The 24,542-nt window shown below is 41.2% G+C and overlaps 1 protein-coding gene across 3 annotated transcripts in view; it reads right to left on the bottom strand.

Annotated features, from left to right (window-relative positions):
- Window positions 1-1,141: 1,141 nt before the first annotated feature.
- Window positions 1,142-24,542, bottom strand: part of LOC128687962 (organic cation transporter protein) — a 123,214-nt gene continuing 99,813 nt past the window's right edge. For all 3 annotated transcript variants that reach the window (XM_070083639.1, XM_070083640.1, XM_053775604.2), the window contains 5 exons: window positions 11,102-11,161; window positions 8,958-9,151; window positions 8,609-8,688; window positions 6,878-7,062; window positions 1,142-1,902 (listed from right to left, as the gene is read on the bottom strand). In XM_070083639.1, the coding sequence (XP_069939740.1) occupies window positions 1,762-1,902; window positions 6,878-7,062; window positions 8,609-8,688; window positions 8,958-9,151; window positions 11,102-11,161 (660 nt within the window). In that variant the 3' untranslated portion in view covers window positions 1,142-1,761. The remainder of the gene's footprint in view (window positions 1,903-6,877; window positions 7,063-8,608; window positions 8,689-8,957; window positions 9,152-11,101; window positions 11,162-24,542) is intronic.

Raw genomic sequence — 24,542 nt, 5'->3', positions numbered from 1 at the left:
CTAAACCCACAAGTTTATTATTATTATTATTATTATTATAATCAAGGGGAAGAGCTAAACCCGTAGGATTATACAGCGCCTGGGGGGGATGTGGAAGGCATTCAGGCTTAATTCGGGGAACTGGAGCACAGATCCAATTCCCTAAATCAAGAGCCCTTCACCAACATCAAGGAACCTTCCATGAGGGGTAAACCCACAAGAATCATACAAAACCTGGTAAACCATCCAAGGAAGAGATGGGAGAGTGACTCAACTTCCTCAGATTAATTAAGGCTCCTTGGAGGGAAGGACAGAGCAGATTCTTTGGGGAAACACCAGCCAGGAACCAGTCTCTCTCTCTCTCTAAACAGTTCCTGATCAGCCGAGTTGTGGCGCATACGTTGGACTGCAGGCACTTAACAGCTAAATCGATCAGGCCAGCAAACAGGAGGCCTAGTCAGGGACGAAACCACTTTGACGGTGACCTCCGGAAGAAGCTCCAGGCAAATTAACCAAATATATATATATATATATATATATATATATATATATATATATATATATATATATATATATATATATATATATATATATATATATATATATATATATATATATATATATATATATATATATATATATATATATATATATATATATATATATATATATATATATATATATATATATATATATATATATATATATATATATATATATATATATATATATATATATATATATATATATATATATATATGCATGCAGTGTTTTATAAAGTTGTGAAGGGTAGAAAGTATGAAAGGCATTTATATTAAGAAGGTTTTTAGGACTTGAATAAGAGCACAATGTGTTGTCATAAGAGTTGGTGAGGGTTGTGATAGTTGCCTTGTGCTGGAACATGATCAGTACGAGGTGTGTTGCTCACCAGGAGACACCGCCACAAGCCTCATGGTTGAGGTATGGGTAGCTGATGGAGAAGTATCATCTTTTGTAGTGTAGATTACGGAATATAATAACGAACTTCACAGAGTATCACTACAATCTTTTATACTTTTTTATGTGTTGGTGTGAGCATTAAATTTCATTTTTTTGTCCACTGTTAGGCCTAGGAATTTTCCCCTCCTCCTCTTTACCTATTTCGGTTTCATTAATTCTAACATTTTGGGGACATGATTTATTGCCTTAAAAATTATATAAAAAATTATATAAAAGATCAACATGAAGTGTTAGTTTGTTGTCAATCGTCGAAATGTAATTTTTCTTAGTTTGTCGTTAACTATATTGCTGAATCTCAATGAGTTTTGGTCGAGCAATACAAAGTTTGTATCAGCAGCAAAGCACACATGTACATATTTCAGCAGAGGCCAACAATATCAAAGTCTAAAGTCATGACATTCATTCCTGATGTCCTGTTTATACTACAATGATAACAATTTCTATAATTCACAAACAAATAGCTTGATGAGCGGCGGAACGTCTGAGTAATAAAATTACCAATGTGCTGCACATGTCTTAACCATCCAGTCATGCTTGCGCAAGCAACCAATATCAGTAACCACCTTTTTCATAATGCGTTCCATACGATGTGGTCGTTATTGATTATCTACATACTTTCATTTTTGTTTCGACCTTTCATGACACCTCGGTGTTATCTTATCCTGAATGTGCCAAGATTACACTCGTATTTAAGGTCTCTCACGAATGAAACTTTACCAGCACTCGAAGTGGAGTTCCAGAGAGTGGGATCTTCCAGCAGGGTATGGCACGGCTTCCTGGACTTTACCTGGGCAAGGCCTCCACTTCCGCCACGGTCTCCGGTAGTCTATGCTTGCTTGTTTCGGGTAACAGGAGAGCGAGGAGACCAGCGAATATGGAGAACAGACCGAATACCGTGGAGGGTGCCGTGTAGTGAAGCTCACCCTGTTGGGAAATACCAGAGTTACGCATACAGGTTTGAGAAACACTCACATGGAAAATTTTCTACAGCAAGAGTATTAGTACAATTCTTCACTAAAAACCCGCACTTACGAGAACTTTATGACGACGTTTAGGTCCGTCCTGGACCACTGTCACTGATTAATGACTTGACATTGGTCCAGGAGGGACCGAAACATTGTTATAAGGTTTCTCTCCGAAGTGCGGGTTTGTGATGAACTGTTCCACCTACGTTATTATGACTTTATTCTCTGTATATTGATGTGAAGCACTCTTAACAAGCGAGGATCATCCAGAGCAACGTGCACTGGAAACTCGATCCTCTCTCCACTAATCATGAGACAAGTTGCTCTCACAGTCAAGCTTTTCCTACTGAGTTCAAATAGATGAGAAAACTTAACATGTCTTCTGAACCAAAGAAAAACAACGATATAAGAAGGTACCTGTAAGACCAGTTTGAGTTAACTTCATGCTCTTCACATTTCTACCCCATGATGTCTGCGATCATTGACTATCACTTGGCTCTGAGGTGAAAAGTAACACCTGCATATAGAATAATGGGTGTACACAGGCTAGGCAAGTTAGGAGAGTGAAAGCAGGCGAGGGGAAAGCAATCGAGTGAAAATAGGAGTAAAAAATGGCAGGTGTAAAGGGAGCGGAAGATGCTATAATTCTATTAATGTCTTGCCATGTAAGGCATAATGGGAACAGCTAAGTGGATGAGCACTGATACCCGAGCAACTGACAGTTAAGGACCCTCAAGCACCATCTTGCCAATAGCGACTATGTTACTGTGTTTTAAAAGTGACAAGCCCATTAGTGTTTAGTTAAAACTACTGTTGTATAAGGAAGACAATATTCTCGTAGTATCAGATAAGGACCCACAGAGTCTACCTATATCAGATAAGGACCCACAGAGTCTACCTAAAGTATTATGACTGGAAGTAGAATGTTACAGAAAATGATTCACAGATAACAAACCGTTGCTTCACTCAGGGAACACAGAAGTTATACTGTTTGCTTCAGGAGGTGAACTGAAATTGGTCGATAATATTAATAGTAAGGAAGAACCCATCACAACAGTGACTTCACTGAAATATCAGTGAATATCCTTTGAACAATGCATGTCAGGTGAAGTTGTATAAACGTTGTAACAAAAAAAATGCAGGTTGAAGTTGTTCTTTAGACACAGTACCAACCTACCGAGGCACACAACCTTACGTCTAGCTCTTATACAACATCAGGTAGTCTTATTCTTCATGGTGCTCTGACCTAACAAAAAATAAGCACAGTCTACAAATTACCCACAATACGAAGGTGAAAGTGACAGTGCAGCTGGTTCAAGAGAACATGTAGGCCAGGATGAATGACAAGAGTAAAGCAATTGAAGCTCAACCATGTATACAAAATTGATGACGACAGGTGTCTAGAATATGCTGCTGCAGTATGGAAACATAAACACATATGCAGTTTAATGTGATCCTTTATTGACAACGTTTCGCCCACGCAGTGGGCTTTTTCAAGTCACAAACAGATCTACCTGGGGTGGAAGGTACCGGAGTATTTATAGTCAGAATGTTGAGGTCAGGTGGAGAATGCTGCATCTGAGGATCCACTGGGTGGGGTTATAGAGTCTTGGGTAGCTTGGCAGGGGTATTGGACAAGTTGCGAGTAGACCTTCTACAGTGTTCTATGTTCTTATGTGGGATAGCGATGAAGAAGTTTCTTGGCAAGTGGTTCAGCTATGTTATAGAAGCCATTGTTCTGGTTGAAATTGTTGGTTATAGAGAAAAGCGATGATTCCAGGATTCTTCGGTATTGAGTGTTGTCTTCCGTGGCGACAAGTCTTGAGTTGATTAAATGGTTGTGTGAATTGCGATGTTGTACACGGGCATTCCTTGTATCGTCAATCCTGCTTGCGTATTGGTGTTCTGAAATACGTGTTTGGAGGTCTCTTGATGTTTCCCCCACGTATAATTTGTTGCAGTCATTACAAGGGATTATGTATACCCCTGCAGAGGATGGAAGCTTGTCCTGTCTACTACTGGTGATGTCCTTGATGGTCGTGGTTGTGGAGATAGATACTTGGAATGATGTATTGGAAAAGATGTTGGAAACATGTTTGGCAATGGAGTTGGTGGGGAGGACTATGTATCTCTTCTCGGCAGTGTCTTCTCTGGGTGTGTTGAAGATGTTTAATGCCCGTCGTCTGCAGTCTCTGATGAAGTGACGAGGATAGTGGAGTTTAGAAAATACTTGATCAATTATGTGTCGGCTTTACGTGTTTCTCTTTCGAAAATCACCTCTTTCAACAGACTTTTGGTCTACCCATGGGCTCGCCACTCAGTGCCGTCCTGGCGAACATCTGGAAGCCGAGCGTTTCTCCACCATTATTCCTTCGACTGTCACCTGGCTCCGTTATGTTGACGACATTCTCCTCATAACTCCCAGGCGCTTCAAAGTTCAAGCTCTCCAAGACAAGCTCAACCAGGTCGAGCCCTCAATCCAGTTCACACTTGAAGAAGAAGTCAACAACACTCTTCCTTTCCTTGATGTTCTTCTCTGCAAAACTGACCATGAACTTCGTTTTAAAGTCTATCGAAAACCAACCAACCAAAACGATCTTCTCCACTTCTACTCTCACCACGACACCAAAACTAAACGTGGTGTAATTATAGGCTTCTTCCTGCGCGCACTCAGAATCTGCAGCAATGAGTTCCTTGAGGAAGAATGCACTATAATTGAACAAGTATTTTCTAAACTCCACTATCCTCGTCACTTCATCAGAGACTGCAGACGACGGGCATTAAACATCTTCAACACACCCAGAGAAGACACTGCCGAGAAGAGATACATAGTCCTCCCCACCAACTCCATTGCCAAACATGTTTCCAACATCTTTTCCAATACATCATTCCAAGTATCTATCTCCACAACCACGACCATCAAGGACATCACCAGTAGTAGACAGGACAAGCTTCCATCCTCTGCAGGGTTATACATAACCCTTGTAATGACTGCAACAAATTATACGTGGGCGAAACATCAAGAGACCTCCAAACACGTATTTCAGAACACCAATACGCAAGCAGGATTGACGATACAAGGAATGCCCGTGTACAACATCGCAATTCACACAACCATTTAATCAACTCAAGACTTATCGCCACAGAAGACAACACTCAATACCGAAGAATCCTGGAATCATCGCTTATCTCTATAACCAACAATTTCAACCAGAACAATGGCTTCTATAACATAGCTGAACCACTTGCCAAGAAACTTCTTCATCGCTATCCCACATAAGAACATAGAACACTGTAGAAGGTCTACTCGCAACTTGTCCAATACCCCTGCCAAGCTACCCAAGACTCTATAACCCCACCCAGTGGATCCTCAGATGCAGCATTCTCCACCTGACCTCAACATTCTGACTATAAATACTCCGGTACCTTCCACCCCAGGTAGATCTGTTTGTTGTGTACGAATGGTATATAATACCGACAAGATGAGAGTAAGACACACGTGCAACATCTGGGTATCTTTATTGTAGACGTTTCGCCATCCAGTGGCTTTATCAATACAAATTCTAGGACATAACTTGAAGACAGTAGAACTATGTACAGAAGATGAGGTAATCAGTCCCTCAACCTAGGAGTAGGTGCGAACAGCACCATAGTCGTGGAGATTCTGAAGCAGAAGAAAGAATCCTGGCGCTTATATAGTAACGTCAGGTGAAGCAGACGAGGGCAAATTCACTGGTAGGCGGGATTCCCCATAGTGTCGGTATTTTATACCATTTATTTTCATGCTGCTGCAGTGTTTGTCAGGGTGAGAAATCAAATCCAGTATGGTGCAAGGAGAAAAACTAATCTTGCAGTGCCCACAGTAGGTGGCCAGGCCTCAAACACCTTAAAATTACACAGTAGGTGGCGAGGCCTCAAACGCCTTAAATTACACAGTAGGTGGCGAGGCCTCAAACACATTCTGTTACACAGTAGATGTTAACAATAAATCTTACTGCGTAAAATAAATCTATGTTACTGCACAAAATAAATCTACGATAAATCTGTTACTGCGTAAGATATATGTTACTGCGTAAAATGTAGAAGAATGGTTCAGAGAACTGACAAGTTGATAAATTAGACACATGTGCAACACTTGGGTATCTTAATTGAGGAAACGTTTCGTCACACAGTGGCTTCATCAGTCCATACAAAGGAGAGCGTTGAAGAACAGGAAGTTTGAGGTAATCAGTCCCTCAACCTTGAGTCGATGTGGTCAGTCCATCAATCTTGAAAAGAATGTAATACAAATATGATACCACCTACGACTGCTGCACCTCTCCTGCCTACGGTATATAAACTATTTCTTCGCACATATGCTGTATTCTTATCAAGATTGATGGACTGACGACATTGACTCAAGGCTGAGGGATTAATGACCTCAAACTCCTCTTGTTCTTCAACGTTCTCCTTTGTATGGACTGATGAAGCCACTGTGTGGCGAAACGTTTCCTCAATGAAGATACCCAAGTGTTGCACATGTGTCTAATTTATCAACCGCGTAAAATAAACGTTACTGTATAAAAATAAATCTCTCTTATTGCGTACTACAGGGATCCCAGTGGAAGTAAGTCACATTGCTGGACTTACTGGATTTTCTGAGGTTTAATTAAATTTACTACTTAAAACAATTGTGAAATTTGTTTCAATTAATGCATAAAATCTCAATAATAATTACAATTAAGTGCTGTGTCACATAGGTTCAGTGCTTTTTGAAAATAATATTTAGCGCTTCCCCCTTAATAATAATAATAATAATTTAATAATAATAATAAAGCACACTTCAATAAAATGTGTCGTGGCATGGGGCTTAATGACCCAAAAACACAATTTTAGAGTTTCGCTATGATACCACAACAGTAACAATCCACAACAGCAGCAGGACGGAGACTCACCAGGAGGTCGACAATGAAAGGTGCCAGGATAGAGCCAATCCTGGCACACATGGATGAGGTGCCCACGGAGATGTTCCTGACGCCGGTGGGCACCAGCTCGGCCGAGTAGATGTAAGCCACGGCAAAGGCCGCGGAGTTAAAGAACTTACCAGCCGTGGCCAGAGTCATGTTGAGCCAGACCATGTCTGTAGAACAGGTGGGTAGATCAACATGAGGCTTCTAATACGTGTTGACTGAGGTTGTTAATCTGTGTAGACTGAGGTTGTTAATTGGCATTGTAGGTTTAGCGCTTCTTTGAGTATAATGATAATAAATATCTATAATGGAACCTTCCCAGTTAATAAAATAGTTATTAGACTCAACTGGGTAGATACTTGCTGAACAACACAGTTCACCAAGCCAAACTGACCACTTTCTATCAAGGCCGTGGGACTGATCACCTTAAAGTTTATACCTCCCCACTTCTACTCTCTCCAGGATTATTAATCTCTTGTATTCGGCTATAGAAGCCTGTGCTGCGAGATAAACATTTGGGAAAATTTGCTAAGTGCTGCTAATTCACCAGATATTTTATTTCTAATTAACAGAGCGATTAAATGTCTACGTCTTTGACAACAAACTTCATAAGATGGCGGCCGCGGGGGGTGAGAGCACTCGTTTACATACATAGTTATACATAACCATTGTTTTAATGCAAGTGACTTAAAAATTCTTAAAACTGTCAGCCCACTTAAAATCAATACTTTACGACTTTCAGTCTTATTAACACAACTGTAGCTCATTTTAAAAGTTTACATGTATATTTCACAAGTTTACGTGTATAATTTACGAGTTTACGCGTACATTTTTACAAGTTTGCGAGTATAATTTACGTGTTTAGATGTATAATTAGAAAGTTTACATATATATTTAGTTAACCCTCAAACTGAAAATGCAAAATCGACGACGTATCACAATTCTCTGGATAATTGTGAGATCTCAAAACTCCATAATAGTAGATGACGGACCAACATCTAGTATATTTTTTTATTTTTCAAGTTACCTGTTAGTAGGGAATAATTCTATCTACAGCAGTGTGACTTATTCTTATTACCTTCACAGCCTAGCCTTTGATTACCTTCACAGCCTACCCTTGGATTACCTTCACAGCCTAACCTTTGATTACCTTCACAACCTAACCTTTGATTACCTTCACAGCCTAACCTTGGATTACCTTCACAGCTTAACCTTTGATTACCTTCACAAGCTAACCTTTGATTACCTTCACAACCTAACCTTTGATTACCTTCACAAGCTAACCTTTGATTACCTTCACAGCCTAACCTTGGATTACCTTCACAAGCTAACCTTTGATTACCTTCACAAGCTAACCTTTGATTACCTTCACAACCTAACCTTTGATTACCTTCACAGCCTAACCTTTGATTACCTTCACAGCCTAACCTTTGATTACCTTCACAACCTAACCTTTGATTACCTTCACAACCTAACCTTTGATTACCTTCACAGCCTAACCTTGGATTACCTTCACAGCCTAACCTTTGATTACCTTCACAGCCTAACCTTTGATTACCTTCACAACCTAACCTTTGATTACCTTCACAGCCTAACCTTTGATTACCTCCACAACCTAACCTTTGATTACCTTCACAGCCTAACCTTTGATTACCTTCACAGCCTAACCTTTGATTACCTTCAAAGTTTCATCTCCGATTACCTTCACAGCCTTACCTTTGGGTACTGCTAGGATTAGGAGGCAGGCAGCCCCACAGATGACGAACAGAGTACACAGGTTGACACGTCGACCAAACCTTTAAGAGATACGATATATAAAGTCAGAGAGATATGACGATATGATATTGTAAAACTTACAATTTTAATGACTTTAATTAATAAGTGAGATCACTTTTAACACTGTGCATTAGCTACTGTATACCCATTAATTAAATCAAACCTTGGTAACTTTCTATTCCATAGGCTCTGTCCGACCCCCTGAAAAATAGCGTAGCTAAGGGGGCAACAGTGTGAAAAAAACTGTACCTAACATGATACAACTGCCGGACGGGGTGGCAGAACTCACTTCTGCAGTGTCCAGCAGACGAGGCAGTAGGAGGGAAGCTCGACGAGGCCTGAGAAGAAGATGAGGAGGTAGATCGAGGCGTTTATGTTGGCCCCGTTGAAGGTGAGGCCATAGTAGACCAAGCTAACTACGAACCATGCGAAGAATATGATCAGGCACCGGCGTCTCATGTTTCGAGTGCTTAGCAAGGTGATCTGCAGGTGAAGTAGGTTTTTTTTTTAGCTGGTAGGCCTATAGATATGTGTGGTGGGCCGTGTTTTAGTGGTTTGTGGAATATGAGGTTATGGCTGGTTGTTAGGCTTGTAGTTTGTATAGCTTAATGTTATGGCTGGGTTGTGGAGAATGTCATATCAGCGGATGTCTATTAGCGCATTCCAGTTCACTAACTGGTACATACTTGCTCGTGATCTTGTGCACAGGGTGACAATATATGCAATTTCGCTTCTATGGTAAGGGTGTTTGGTGTGTTGAGGTTAAAGTCTAATGTGTGACGAGTGAGCAGTGGGCTACTGGGTGTGATTGTGCTTGTTCGGAGGTGTAGTTGCTCTGAATAGTAAATACACTTCAAATATGATATATCTGATCAAAGCCAAGTTCCCGTTATTTGTGTTAGGATGCCAACTTTGGAAAGTGTTAGTGATTTTGAAGTTAGTATTTGTTTTTACATTACTAGATCAGTTATTTTCCTTGCTGTGCTGCTATAATGTAATACAGTAATTTATAATGCATTTAAGTTTTAAACTAAGATAGTTTTTGTATCTTATTACTCAGAATATAAAAAAGTGTCAATTTAATTTTACCTGTTTTTTTTATAAGTACCCTTTTCAGGCTTTTTTAAAGAGAGGCAGTCTTAACGAGGGGGTTGTGGTGGGCAACTGCTAGTGTTTTGGTGGGTTGATGTTAGTGGGTTGCTGTTCGTGATGCCATGGTTGGACTGAGAATTTGTTTGCCAACTTCTTTGAGAGTATTAAACTACAGGGGCTGGCTGCATAAATAATTCATAAGGGTGCTGATCGACACTCCTGTTCCTGGACCTGTTGAGTGTCAGGTTACAGCTCCTGGGTCTTTGGTGATCCCGGGTCGCCTAGTGATCAAGGAAAGGTTAGGTTAAGTAAAGGCCATCAGGAAACAGGACAAGTGTTTCCTGACGCGGGTCTTAACCAGATAATGACCCGCCGTTGGAGCTTTTGGTCATCTGACCGAGGCCCTCCGCTGCCCCACCGGTCCACCCCTTTAAAAAAAATATGGTCCTAGTTACAACCATTTTGTTGATCAAGGCTAGTTTCAATCAGTTACACTATCAATTTCAAACTTTCTTACTACGCTACCTTCAACAGTGTCTCCTGTACCATTCGAGTCTCACTACAATTGTTCTCACATGGCATAAAATTCCCTTAACATTTACTTAGAGCTCTCTCTCTTTCTCCTTTGTTCTATTTCTCTTCTTTCTTTCTCTGAGAGTCTCACTTAAACTAATTTAAAATATCCTATTCCTTTTACGACTCTAGATAAACGCCTCTTCCGCACAATCTTAATTCATTCCCCCTTAAAACGTTCAGCTCCTTCCTACCCCCCTCTGCCGCACCCCTTTTAATGTATCATTACTCGTTAGTAATTAACACGTACAACACTTGAATATTTTAATTAAGGAAACGTTTCGGTCATGCATACTTAGCGTGACTTCCTCTAGCGTACTCTGCCCACCTGTGATGCCGTCTTCAACTGCTTTACCCCAACTATCAAGAGTATATATACCACAGTTAGTTTCCATCCTAGCACTTCTGTAGATTTATCAAGGCTGATCGACTGACCACCTATCAAGCCTAAGGGACTCAAATCACCTCTTGACGTCATATAGCACGTTCTTTGTATTAAACTGAAACACAACACGCACATAGGAGAATGAAACTTATGACGGCGTTTCGGTCTGAGTTGGACCATTAACTAGACACAAGTTTCACTCTATGTGCGTGTTATTTGTGGATTCCGGTCACGGTATTGTGTCCTTTTATTCTTTATTGAATTGATGCTGAGATTGGTTGGCGTAACGTCTCTTTGGTAAAGATACCCAGGTGATGCTCATGCGTTTTATTCATAAAATTTTCAATAGGGAAGGCAAAATATGGTAGTTAACTATTACTTACGATGCTCTGGAACAAGTTGAGCAGGTTCCTCGTGACTGACTTCTCATCACTCACCCTTTTCTGTGGAAATAAGTGTTAGATGCTGGTGTCAAAATTTTACAGATTTATTGTTAACAATTTAGTAATTAACATGCTGCGTCTATTTTTATTTTAATTTGTAAACTTTAATACATACTTGTAGCCTATATCACATAAGTATACTTCTCAGTGTGTATACTGAGGAGCAAGGTTATATACCTAGAGGTGTGCATATGTACATATTATCGTGCCGAATAGGTAAAACTTGCTATTTTGGCTTAAATAGCAACGCTGTTCTTGCCGAATAAGGCAAGCGAAAATTTGTGTATGCGGTAATTTCGCAAAAATCATTCTGAACCTAACAAAAAAAAAATTTCATTGTGTTTGTTTATTATTAAATTATTGCAAAATTATTTAAAATATATATAGTTGGATTAGGATACAAAATTGTAAATTTTTACATTAACATAAATTAAAAATATATATCTTTAAACGTATAAGAGAAATTTTTAGAAAGGACTTAATTTTAAATGAGTTCTTGCTAAATGACCAATTTTTCCTATTCCGCACACTATATATATATATATATATATATATATATATATATATATATATATATATATATATATATATATATATATATATATATATATATATATATATAGGTGTGTGTGCATGGTGTAGGAGGTAGGTTAGTGAAAGCAGTGAAGAGTTTTTACGAGGATAGTGAGGCTCAAGTTAGAGTATGTAGGAAAGAGGGAAATTATTTCCCAGTAAAAGTAGGCCTTAGACAAGGATGTGTGATGTCACCGTGGTTGTTTAATATATTTATAGATGGGGTTGTAAGAGAAGTAAATGCGAGGGTCTTGGCAAGAGGCGTGGAGTTAAAAGATAAAGAATCACACATAAAGTGGGAGTTGTCACAGTTGCTCTTTGCTGATGACACTGTGCTCTTGGGAGATTCTGAAGTGAAGTTGCAGAGATTGGTGGATGAATTTGGTAGGGTATGCAAAAGAAGAAAATTAAAAGTGAATACAGGAAAGAGTAAGGTTATGAGGATAACAAAAAGATTTGGTGATGAAAGATTGGATATCAGATTGGAGGGAGAGAGTATGGAGGAGCTGAATGTATTCAGATATTTGGGAGTTGACGTGTCAGCGGATGGGTCTATGAAAGATGAGGTGAATCATAGAATTGATGAGGGGAAAAGGGTGAGTGGTGCACTTAGGAGTTTGTGGAGACAAAGAACTTTGTCCTTGGAGACAAAGAACTTTGTCCTTGGAGACAAAGAGGGGAATGTATGAGAGTATAGTTTTACCAACGCTCTTATATGGGTGTGAAGCATGGGTGATGAATGTTGCAGCGAGGAGAAGGTTGGAGGCAGTGGAGATGTCATGTCTGAGGGCAATGTGTGGTGTGAATATAATGCAGAGAATTCGTAGTTTGGAAGTTAGGAGGAGGTGGGGGATTACCAAAACTGTTGTCCAGAGGGCTGAGGAAGGGTTGTTGAGGTGGTTCGGACATGTAGAGAGAATGGAGCGAAACAGAATGACTTCAAGAGTGTATCAGTCTGTAGTGGAAGGAAGGCGGGGTAGGGGTTGGCCTAGGAAAGGTTGGAGGGAGGGGGTAAAGGAGGTTTTGTGTGCGAGGGGCTTGGACTTCCAGCAGGCATGCGTGAGCGTGTTTGATAGGAGTGAATGCAGACAAATGGTTTTTAATACTTGACGTGCTGTTGGAGTTTACTTGGAGAGAGTTCCGGGGGTCAACGCCCCCGCGGCCCGGTCTGTGACCAGGCCTCCTGGTGGATTAGAGCCTGATCAACCAGGCTGTTGCTGCTGGGTGCACGCAAACCAACGTACGAGCCACAGCCCGGCTGATCAGGAACTGACTTTAGGTGCTTGTCCAGTGCTAGCTTGAAGACTGCCAGGGGTCTGTTGGTAATCCCCCTTATGTGTGCTGGGAGGCAGTTGAACAGTCTCGGGCCCCTGACACTTATTGTATGGTCTCTTAACGTGCTAGTGACAGCCCTGCTTTTCATTGGGGGGATGGTGCATCGTCTGCCAAGTCCTTTGCTTTCGTAGAGAGTGATTTTCGTGTGCAAGTTCGGTACTAGTCCCTCTAGGATTTTCCAGGTGTGTATAATCATGTATCTCTCCCTCCTGCGTTCCAGGGAATACAGGTTTAGGAACCTCAAGCGCTCCCAGTAATTGAGGTGTTTTATCTCCGTTATGCGCGCCGTGAAAGTTCTCTGTACATTTTCTAGGTCGGCAATTTCACATGCCTTGAAAGGTGCTGTTAGTGTGCAGCAATATTCCAGCCTAGATAGAACAAGTGACCTGAAGAGTTTCATCATGGGCTTGGCCTCCCTAGTTTTGAAGGTTCTCATTATCCATCCTGTCATTTTTCTAGCAGATGCGATTGATACAATGTTATGGTCCTTGAAGGTGAGATCCTCCGACATAATCACTCCCAGGTCTTTGACGTTGGTGTTTCGCTCTATTTTGTGGCCAGAATTTGTTTTGTACTCTGATGAAGATTTAATTTCCTCATGTTTACCATATCTGAGTAATTGAAATTTCTCATCGTTGAACTTCATATTGTTTTCTGCAGCCCACTGAAAGATTTGGTTGATGTCCGCCTGGAGCCTTGCAGTGTCTGCAATGGAAGACACTGTCATGCAGATTCGGGTGTCATCTGCAAAGGAAGACACGGTGCTGTGGCTGACATCCTTGTCTATGTCGGATATGAGGATGAGGAACAAGATGGGAGCGAGTACTGTGCCTTGTGGAACAGAGCTTTTCACCGTAGCTGCCTCGGACTTTACTCTGTTGACGACTACTCTCTGTGTTCTGTTAGTGAGGAAATTATAGATCCATCGACCGACTTTTCCTGTTATTCCTTTAGCACGCATTTTGTGCGCTATTACGCCATGGTCACACTTGTCGAAGGCTTTTGCAAAGTCTGTATATATTACATCTGCATTCTTTTTGTCTTCTAGTGCATTTAGGACCTTGTCGTAGTGATCCGATAGTTGAGACAGACAGGAGCGACCTGTTCTAAACCCATGTTGCCCTGGGTTGTGTAACTGATGGGTTTCTAGATGGGTGGTGATCTTGCTTCTTAGGACCCTTTCAAAGATTTTTATGATATGGGATGTTAGTGCTATTGGTCTGTAGTTCTTTGCTGTTGCTTTACTGCCCCCTTTGTGGAGTGGGGCTATGTCTGTTGTTTTTAGTAACTGTGGGACGACCCCCGTGTCCATGCTCCCTCTCCATAGGATGGAAAAGGCTCGTGATAGGGGCTTCTTGCAGTTCTTGATGAACACAGAGTTCCATGAGTCTGGCCCTGGGGCAGAGTGCATGGGCATGTCATTTATCGCCTGTTCGAAGTCATTTGGCGTCAGGATAACATCGGATAGGCTTGTGTTAATCAAATTTTGTGGCTCTCATAAAAAAATCATTTTGATCTTCGACTCTCAGTCTGGTTAGCGGCTTGCTAAAAACTGAGTCATATTGGGACTTGAGTAGTTCACTCATTTCCTTGCTGTCATCTGTGTAGGACCCATCTTGTTTAAGTAGGGGCCCAATACTGGACGTTGTTCTCGATTTTGATTTGGCATAGGAGAAGAAATACTTTGGGTTTCTTTCGATTTCATTTATGGCTTTTAGTTCTTCCCGCGATTCCTGACTCCTAATGGATTCTTTTAGCTTAAGTTCGATGCTTGCTATTTCTCTGACCAGTGTCTTCCTACGCATTTCAGATATATTGACCTCTTTTAGCCGCTCTGTTATTCTTTTCCGTCGCCTGTAAAGGGAGCGCCTGTCTCTTTCTATTTTACATCTACTCCTCCTTTTTCTTAGAGGAAATAAGCCTTGTGCATACATCGAGTGCCACCGAGTTAATCTGTTCTAGGCATAAGTTGGGGTCTGTGTTGCTTAGTATATCTTCCCAGCTTATATCGGTTAGGACTTGGTTTACTTGGTCCCACTTTATGTTTTTGTTATTGAAGTTGAATTTGGTGAATGCTCCCTCGTGACTAGTCTCATTATGTCGGTCTGGGGCTCCACGCATACATGTCTTAACCTCAATTATGTTGTGATCTGAGTATATTGTTTTTGATATGGTCACATTTCTTATCAGATCATCATTGTTAGTGAAGATGAGGTCTAGTGTATTCTCCAGTCTAGTAGGCTCTATTATTTGCTGGTTTAAATTGAATTTTGTGCAGAGATTTAAAAGCTCGTGTGAGTGTGAGTTTTCATCAGAGCTGCCTCCTGGTGTTATTACTGCAACAATATTATTTGCTATATTCCTCCATTTTAGGTGCCTTAAGTTGAAATCCCCCAGGAGCAAGATGTTGGGTGCAAGAGCTGGAGTGTGAGCAAAGTAACATTTATGAAGGGGTTCAGGGAAACCGGCAGGCCGGACTTGAGTCCTGGAGATGGGAAGTACAGTGCCTGCACTCTGAAGGAGGGGTGTTAATGTTGCAGTTTAAAAACTGTAGTGTAAAGCACCCTTCTGGCAAGACAGTGATGGAGTGAATGATGGTGAAAGTTTTTCTTTTTCGGGCCACCCTGCCTTGGTGGGAATCGGCCAGTGTTAATATATTTTTTTTTTCAACAAGTCGGTCGTCTCCCACCGAGGGAGGGTGACTCAAAAAAAAGAAAGAAAATCCCCAAAAAGAAAATACTTTCATCATCATTCAACACTTTCACCACACTCACACATTATCACTGCTTTTGCAGAGGTGCTCAGAATACAACAGTTTAGAAGCATATACGTATAAAGATACACAACATATCCCTCCAAACTGCCAATATCCCAAACCACTCCTTTAAAGTGCAGGCATTGTACTTCCCATTTCCAGGACTCAAGTCCGACTATATGAAAATAACCGGTTTCCCTGAATCCCTTCACTAAATATTACCCTGCTCACACTCCAACAGATCGTCAGGTCCCAAGTATCATTCGTCTCCATTCACTCCTATCTAACACGCTCATGCACGCTTGCTGGAAGTCCAAGCCCCTCGCCCACAAAACCTCCTTTACCCCCTCTTTCCAACCCTTTCGAGGACGACCCCTACCCCTCTTTCCTTCCCCTATAGATTTATATGCTTTCCATGTCATTCTACTTTGATCCATTCTCTCTAAATGACCAAACCACCTCAACAACCCCTCTTCTGCCCTCTGACTAATGCTTTTATTAACTCCACACCTTCTCCTAATTTCCACACTCCGAATTTTCTGCATAATATTTACACCACACATTGCCCTTAGACAGGACATCTCCACTGCCTCCAACCGTCTCCTCGCTGCTGCATTTACCACCCAAGCTTCACATCCATATAAGAGTGTTGGTACTACTATACTTTCATACATTCCCTTCTTTGCCTCCATAGATAACGTTTTTTGACTCCACATATACCTCAACGCACCACTCACCTTTTTTCCCTCATCAATTCTATGATTAACCTCATCCTTCATAAATCTATCCGCCGACACGTCAACTCCCAAGTATCTGAAAACATTCACTTCTTCCATACTCCTCCTCCCCAATTTGATATCCAATTTTTCTTTATCTAAATAATTTGATACCCTCATCACCTTACTCTTTTCTATGTTCACTTTCAACTTTCTACCTTTACACACATTCTCAAACTCATCCACTAACCTTTGCAATTTTTCTTTAGAATCTCCCATAAGCACAGTATCATCAGCAAAAAGTAACTGTGTCAATTCCCATTTTGAATTTGATTCCCCATAATTTAATCCCACCCCTCTCCCGAACACCGTAGCATTTACTTCTTTTACAACCCCATCTATAAATATATTAAACAACCATGGTGACATTACACATCCCTGTCTAAGACCTACTTTTACCGGGAAGTATTCTCCCTCTCTTCTACACACCCTAACCTGAGCCTCACTATCCTCATAAAAGCTCTTTACAGCATTTAGTAACTTACCACCTATTCCATAAACTTGCAACAACTGCCACATTGCTCCTCTATCCACTCTATCATATGCCTTTTCTAAATCCATAAATGCAATAAAAACTTCCCTACCTTTATCTAAATACTGTTCACATATATGCTTCAATGTAAACACTTGATCTACACATCCCCTACCCACTCTGAAGCCTCCTTGCTCATCCGCAATTCTACATTCTGTCTTACCTCTAATTCTTTCAATTATAACCCTACCGTATACTTTTCCTGGTATACTCAGTAAACTTATTCCTCTATAATTTTTACAATCTCTTTTGTCCCCTTTCCCTTTATATAAAGGGACTATACATGCTCTCCGCCAATCCCTAGGTACCTTCCCCTCTTTCATACATTTATTAAACAAAAGTACCAACCACTCCAACACTATATCCCCCCCTGCTTTTAACATTTCTGTCATGATCCCATCAGTTCCAGCTGCTTTACCCCCTTTCATTCTACGTAATGCCTCACGTACCTCCACCACACTTACATTCTGCTCTTCTTCACTCCTAAAAGATGGTATACCTCCCTGGCCAGTGCATGAAATTACCGCCTCCCTTTCTTCCTCAACATTTAAAAGTTCCTCAAAATATTCTCGCCATCTACCTAATACCTCCCTCTCCCCATCTACTAACTCCCCTACTCTGTTTTTAACGGACAAATCCATACTTTCCCTAGGCTTTCTTAACTTGTTTAACTCACTCCAAAATTTTTTCTTATTTTCATTAAAATTTCTTGACAGTGCCTCTCCCACTCTTTCATCTGCTCTCCTTTTGCACTCTCTCACCACTCTCTTCACCTTTCTTTTACTCTCCATATACTCTGCTCTTCTTAAAACACTTCTGCTTCGTAAAAACCTCTCGTAAGCTACCTTTTTCTCTTTTATCACACCCTTTACTTCATCATTCCACCAATCACTCCTCTTTCCTCCTGCCCCCACCCTCCTATAACCACAAACTTCTGCCCCACATTCTCATACTGCATTTTTAAAACTATTCCAACCCTCTTCAACCCCCCCACTACTCATCTTTGCACTAGCCCACCTTTCTGCCAATAGTCGCTTATATCTCGCCCGAACTTCCTCCTCCCTTAGTTTATACACTTTCACCTCCCTCATACTTGTTGTTGCCACCTTCCTCTTTTCCCATCTACCTCTTACTCTAACTGTAGCTACAACTAAATAATGATCTGATATATCAGTTGCCCCTCTATAAACATGTACATCCTGGAGCCTACCCATCAACCTTTTATCCACCAATACATAATCTAACAAACTACTTTCATTACGTGCTACATCATACCTTGTATATTTATTTATCCTCTTTTTCATAAAATATGTATTACTTATTACCAAATTTCTTTCTACACATAGCTCAATTAAAGGCTCCCCATTTACATTTACCCCTGGCACCCCAAATTTACCTACTACTCCCTCCATAACATTTTTACCCACTTTAGCATTGAAATCCCCAACCACCATTACTCTCACACTTGATTCAAAACTCCCCACGCATTCACTCAACATTTCCCAGAATCTCTCTCTCTCCTCTACACTTCTCTCTTCTCCAGGTGCATACACGCTTACTATAACCCACTTTTCACATCCAATCTTTATTTTACTCCACATAATCCTTGAACTTATGCATTTGTAGTCCCTCTTTTCCTGCCATAGCTTATCCTTCAACATTATTGCTACTCCTTCTTTAGCTCTAACTCTATTTGAAACCCCTGACCTAATCCCATTTATTCCTCTCCATTGAAACTCTCCCACCCCCTTCAGCTTTGTTTCACTTAAAGCCAGGACATCCAGTTTCTTCTCATTCATAACATCCACAATCATCTCTTTCTTATCATTTGCACAACATCCACGCACATTCAGACTTCCCACTTTGACAATTTTCTTCTTCTTATTCTTTTTAGTAATCTTTACAGGAAAAGGGGTTACTAGCCCATTGTTCCCGGCATTTTAGTTGACTTTTACAACACGCATGGCTTACGGAGGAAAGATTCTTATTCCACTTCCCCATGGATATAAAAGGAAAAGTAATAAGACCAAGAACTATTAAGATAAAATCAAAGAAAACTCAGATGAGTGTGTATAAATAAACGTGTACATGTATGAGTAGTGTGACCTAAGTGTAAGTAGAAGTAATATATATATATATATATATATATATATATATATATATATATATATATATATATATATATATATATATATATATATATATATATATATATATATATATTGTAACCACGAACAAGTGGTATTTAATCAATAACAACACTGTTATTTTAGCCCGCCTCATGGTGAGCGAAAATTCACGGCGCTCTAACCCACTGTATGGATTGTATGATCCAAAGGGTTAGAGCGTCGTGAATTTTCGCTCACCATAGCACCATAAGGCGGGTTAAAACAACACGGGTTCCTGCCTCCACTACGTCACTTTCTAGGCTCTCCCACTTACCTGGAGGTTATTCCGGGGATCAACGCCCCCGCGGCCCGGTCCATGACCAGGCCTCCCGATGGATCAGGGCCTGATCAACTAGGCTGTTACAGCTGGCCGCACGCAGTCCAACGTACGATCCACAGCCCGGCTGATCAGGCCCTGACTTTAGATATCAGTCCAGCTCTCTCTTGAAGGCAGCCAGGGGTTTATTGGCAATTCCCCTAATGCTTGATGGGAAGCTGTTGAGCAGTCTTGGGCCCCGGACACTTATGGTGTTTTCCCTTAGTGTACCAATGGCGCCCCTGCTTTTTATTGGGGGAATTTTGCATCGCCTGCCCAGTCTTTTACTTTCGTAGGGAGTGATTTCTGTGTGCAGATTTGGGACCATTCCTTCCAAGATTTTCCAAGTGTAGATTATGATATATCTCTCCCTCCTGCGTTCCAACGAGTACAAGTCAAGTGCTTCCAAGCGTTCTCAGTAGTTAAGGTGCTTGACAGAACTTATACGTGCAGTAAAGGATCTCTGTACACTCTCTAGATCTGCGATTTCACCTGCTTTGAATGGAGATGTTAATGTACAGCAGTATTCCAGCCTAGAGAGAACAAGTGATTTGAAAAGGATCATCATTGGCTTGGCATCTCTTGTTTTGAACGTTCTCATTATCCATCCTATCATTTTCTTTGCACGTGCGATCGTGGCACTTCTGTGATCCTTGAAAGTGAGGTCCTGAGACATTACTACTCCCAGGTCCCTTACATTATTTTTCCGCTCTATTGTATGGCCAGAGTCTGTAGTATACTCTGTTCTAGTTATTATCTCCTCCAGTTTTCCATAACGGAGTAATTGGAATTTGTCCTCATTGAACATCATATTGTTTACCGTTGCCCACTGGAAAACTTTGTTTATATCTTCTTGGATGTTAACCGCGTCCTCAGCAGATGACAGCCTCATGCAGATCCTAGTATCATCCGCAAAGGATGATACGATGCTGTGATGTATATCTCTGTCTATGTCTGATATAAGGATAAGGAATAAGATGGGGCGAGTACTGTGCTTTGCGGAAAAGAGCTCTTCACTATGGCAGCCTCCGATTTAACTCTGTTGACCACTACTCTTTGTGTTCGATTTGTTAGGAAGTTGAAGATCCATCTCCCCACTTTCCCAGTTATTCCTTTAGCACGTATTTTATGGGCTATTACGCCATGATCGCATTTGTCAAATGCTTTTGCAAAGTCTGTGTATATTACATCTGCATTCTGATTTTCTTACAGTGCATCCAAGGCCATATCATAGTGATCCAGTAGTTGTCAGAGGCAGGAGCGACCTGCCCTGAACCCATGTTGCCCTGGATTGTGCAGATTTTGGGAATCTAGGTGATTTGCAATCCTGCTTCTTAGCACTCTTTCAAAGATTTTTATGATGTGGGACGTCAGAGCTATTGGTCTATAGTTCTTAGCTAATGCTTTGCTGCCACCTTTATGGAGTGGGGCTATATCCGTTGTTTTAAGTGACTGTGGAATTTTACCCATGTCCAAGCTCCTCCATAGTGTACCTAGAGCACGCGAGAGGGGTTTCTTGCAGTTCTTAATGAAAACAGAGTTCCACGAGTCTGGGCCCGGGGCTGAGTACATGGGCATGTTGTCAATGGCTTTTTCGAAATCTATCGGAGTTAGGGTAATGTCGGAAATCTGGCATACATTTATGGAGTTTTGAGGCTCATTCATGAAGAAATCATTTGGGTCGTCGATCCTCAGACCGATTAGTGGTTCACTAAACACAGAGTCGTACTGGGATTTCAATATTTCACTCATTTCCTTGTTGTCATCTGTGTAAGTCCCATCCTGTCTGAGTAAGGGCCCGATACTAGATGTGGTATTTGCCTTGTTTTTGGCATATGAAAAGAAATATTTTGAATTTCTTTCAATTTCACTAATAGCTTTAAGCTCCTCCTGTCTCTCCTGGTTCCTGTAAGAGTCATTAACTTAAGTTCGATAGTTTCCACTTCCCTGGTCAGCACCTCCTTTCGTGTATCAGATATTCTAGCACTCCTGAGGAGCTCAGTGACTCTTCGTCGTCTTCTGTAGAGGGAGCGTCTTTCTCTCTCCAGTTTACTCCTGCTCTTCTTATTTCTTAGGGGAATATGCCTAGAACATGCTTCGGCTGCCAGGAAGTTGATCCTTTCAAGGCACTGGTTTGGATCCATGTCATTGAAGGCATCTTCTCAACATGTTCCGTTTAGGACATGGTTTACCTGGTCCCAGTTGATGTTCTTGTTGTTGAAGTTGTATTTTGTGAAGACACCTTCACAGGTACATGCATTCTGCTGATCAGGACCCCTATGCATGTACGTCTGGACTTCGATTAGGTTGTGATTGGAATTAGTTGTTTTTGATATTCTTATGTCTCTTATCAGGTCCTCATTATTTGTGAAGATAAGGTCATGTGTGTTTTTTGCAGAGACTTAGTAGTAGCTCATGTGTGTGTGACCTTTCATCTGCGCTACCTCCGGGATTGTTCCAGCTATAACATTATTTGCTACATTCTTCCATTTTGTATGCCTTAGATTGAAATCACCAAGCAGTAAGATGTTTGGGGATGGAGCTGGAAGGTTTTCCAAACAGTAATCAATTTTCAGTAGCTGTTCCTTGAACTGTTGAGAGGTTGCATCTGGTGGCTTATGTACAACCACAATGACTAGGTTTTGGTTCTCGATCTTTATTGATAGAACTTCAACTACCTCATTTGTGGTGTTCAGCAACTCCGTGCAGATGAGGGACTCTTTGACATACAGGCCAACCCCCCCTTGTTGCCTGTTCTTTCTGTCGCATCTAAAAAGGTTGTAACCACTTATCCATATTTGACTGTCAAAGTGATCTTTTGTGCGAGTCTCTGTGAAGGCTGCAAACATTGCATTAGACTCCTCTAGAAGTCCACTGATAAAAGGTATTTTGTTGTTGGTGGATGGCTTAAGGCCCTGTATATTAGCAAATATGAACGAGGTTGTATTCTGTGTTTGTTGGGGGGATTTTGTTATTGGCATCAGTAGTTGTAATTCTGGAGGGCCATGGGTGGCCACTGGCTGCGCCTCCAGTCCAACAAGGCTCCAAGGTGGTGGACTATTTTTGTTATTTCCTTCCATTTTCTTTTTCCGTTTCCTGCCACTAAAAAATCACCTGGAGTTGGGTTGTCGTAGCTACTATTGTTTGTCTTGTGGGGTCTGTGCCTCCTGGTCCCTTTTAGATGGTATGCAGGGCAGTCGATGTTGTAACACTGCTTCTGGAGGACCGAGGAGTGACACATTTTTGGGTGAAAGAAAGTACAGGAAGAAGAACGACACACTCCTTTAGACAGGAGGTCGCTACATTTTTTGGGATGCTCAAAGTTGCATGTCCCATTTTTTTTTTCCTGATATTCCATGCTTACAGATGCCCCAAGCATAATATTTGCACAAATTCACCTTTGGTTGAGAATTGTTGGGAGGTGTGTTGTGAATTTCTGCAGGTTCTGGGACTACACTATAATCCTCAGTATCCAAGCCAGGGCCACCCGTCCTGGATTCCATCTACTTTCCTCAGTAGAGGAAGAAGGAGGAGACTCCTCTCCAACATCCCTCTGACTCATCGGAGTTTTCAACTTCAGATTGTGACCCCTTGTTTCTGTGTCCCATCTCTGGAACATCCTGTTTTTGTCCACCTTGTCAATTCTTCGTAGTATTTTATACGCCGTTATCATGTCTTCCCTAACCCTCCTGTCCTCCAATGTCGTCAGGCCGATTTCCCTTAACCTTAGCTCTGGGACTAGTCTTGTTGCAAACCTTTTCACTTTCTCTAATTTCTTGACGTGCTTGACCAGGTGTGGGTTCCAAACTGGTGCTGCATACTCCAGCATGGGCCTGACGTACACGGTGTACAGAATCTTGAACGATTCCTTACTGAGGTATCGGAACGCTATTCTTAGGTTTGCCAGGCGCCCATATGCTGCAGCAGTTATCTAGTTGGTGTGCGCCTCAGATGTGCTTGGTATTATACTCACCCCAAGATCTTTTTCCTTGAGTGAGGTTTGCAGTCTTTGCCCTTCCCCGACCTTCATGACTTTGCATTTGGCGGGGTTAAATTCTAGGAGCCTGTGTGTGTGTGTACTCACCTAGTTGTGGTTGCGGGGGTCGATTCACAGCTTCTGGCCCCACCTCTTCACCTGGCCGTGTGTGTGTGTCAGCGGATAATCAACGAGAGGTGTATATCTGTGTTTGAAAGCTTGCTTTAATTCCTATTTTAGGGAATAAAATGTTTAATGTTAATCTTAGATGACAAACTCGTAAAAGTTGGAGGTAGGTGACCGTGAGCAACCTTGCGATTTGACATATGTATTGAGAAATAGGGCTTCTCAAGACGGAAGAAGCTACAGCAGTGTATACAATGAGGTCAATTCAAAGGAAGGAAGGAAGGGAGGGACAGAAATAATTAGTTAAAAACTAAGTAGTCCTGAGGGTGGATTTTTTTGTGTGGTAGGCTTATGGCAGTGATACACTGTGATGCCCTTATGTGAAATTCAGGTTCACTATCCAACGTGCAGTTGATAGGCCTTAAAGCTAACAAATTAACTAGCGTTTATATACAGATTATGTAGAGGGATGTGTATATACAGAAAGGTGTACAGTTCAAAGCGTTAATGCAATAAGAGTTTACATTATTCCGTTTTAAGAAATGTAGCTTTCAAGTTAATAAATTTAATAATAGGTGTTGTGTGTACGCTCAGTGTTGCAATAACGGCTGTTATACTGAACAGTAGTAATACATAGCCAGGGTATACTGGCACAGTTGCGGTTCATGAGATTTTATTATGAAGACGTTTCGTCAACTTTGGACATGAGTAATTCAACTGGTGATTTGATAGCCACTGATGGACGAAACGTGTTCGCAGTAAAATGACATAACCCAGCAGTGTGTGTAGTATAGGGTGGTACTGCCACCATCACCTATGACCTT

Source organism: Cherax quadricarinatus, chromosome 10 (assembly GCF_038502225.1).
Source record: "Cherax quadricarinatus isolate ZL_2023a chromosome 10, ASM3850222v1, whole genome shotgun sequence".
Taxonomy (NCBI): domain Eukaryota; kingdom Metazoa; phylum Arthropoda; class Malacostraca; order Decapoda; family Parastacidae; genus Cherax; species Cherax quadricarinatus.
This window is presented reverse-complemented; position numbering and strand designations above follow the sequence as displayed.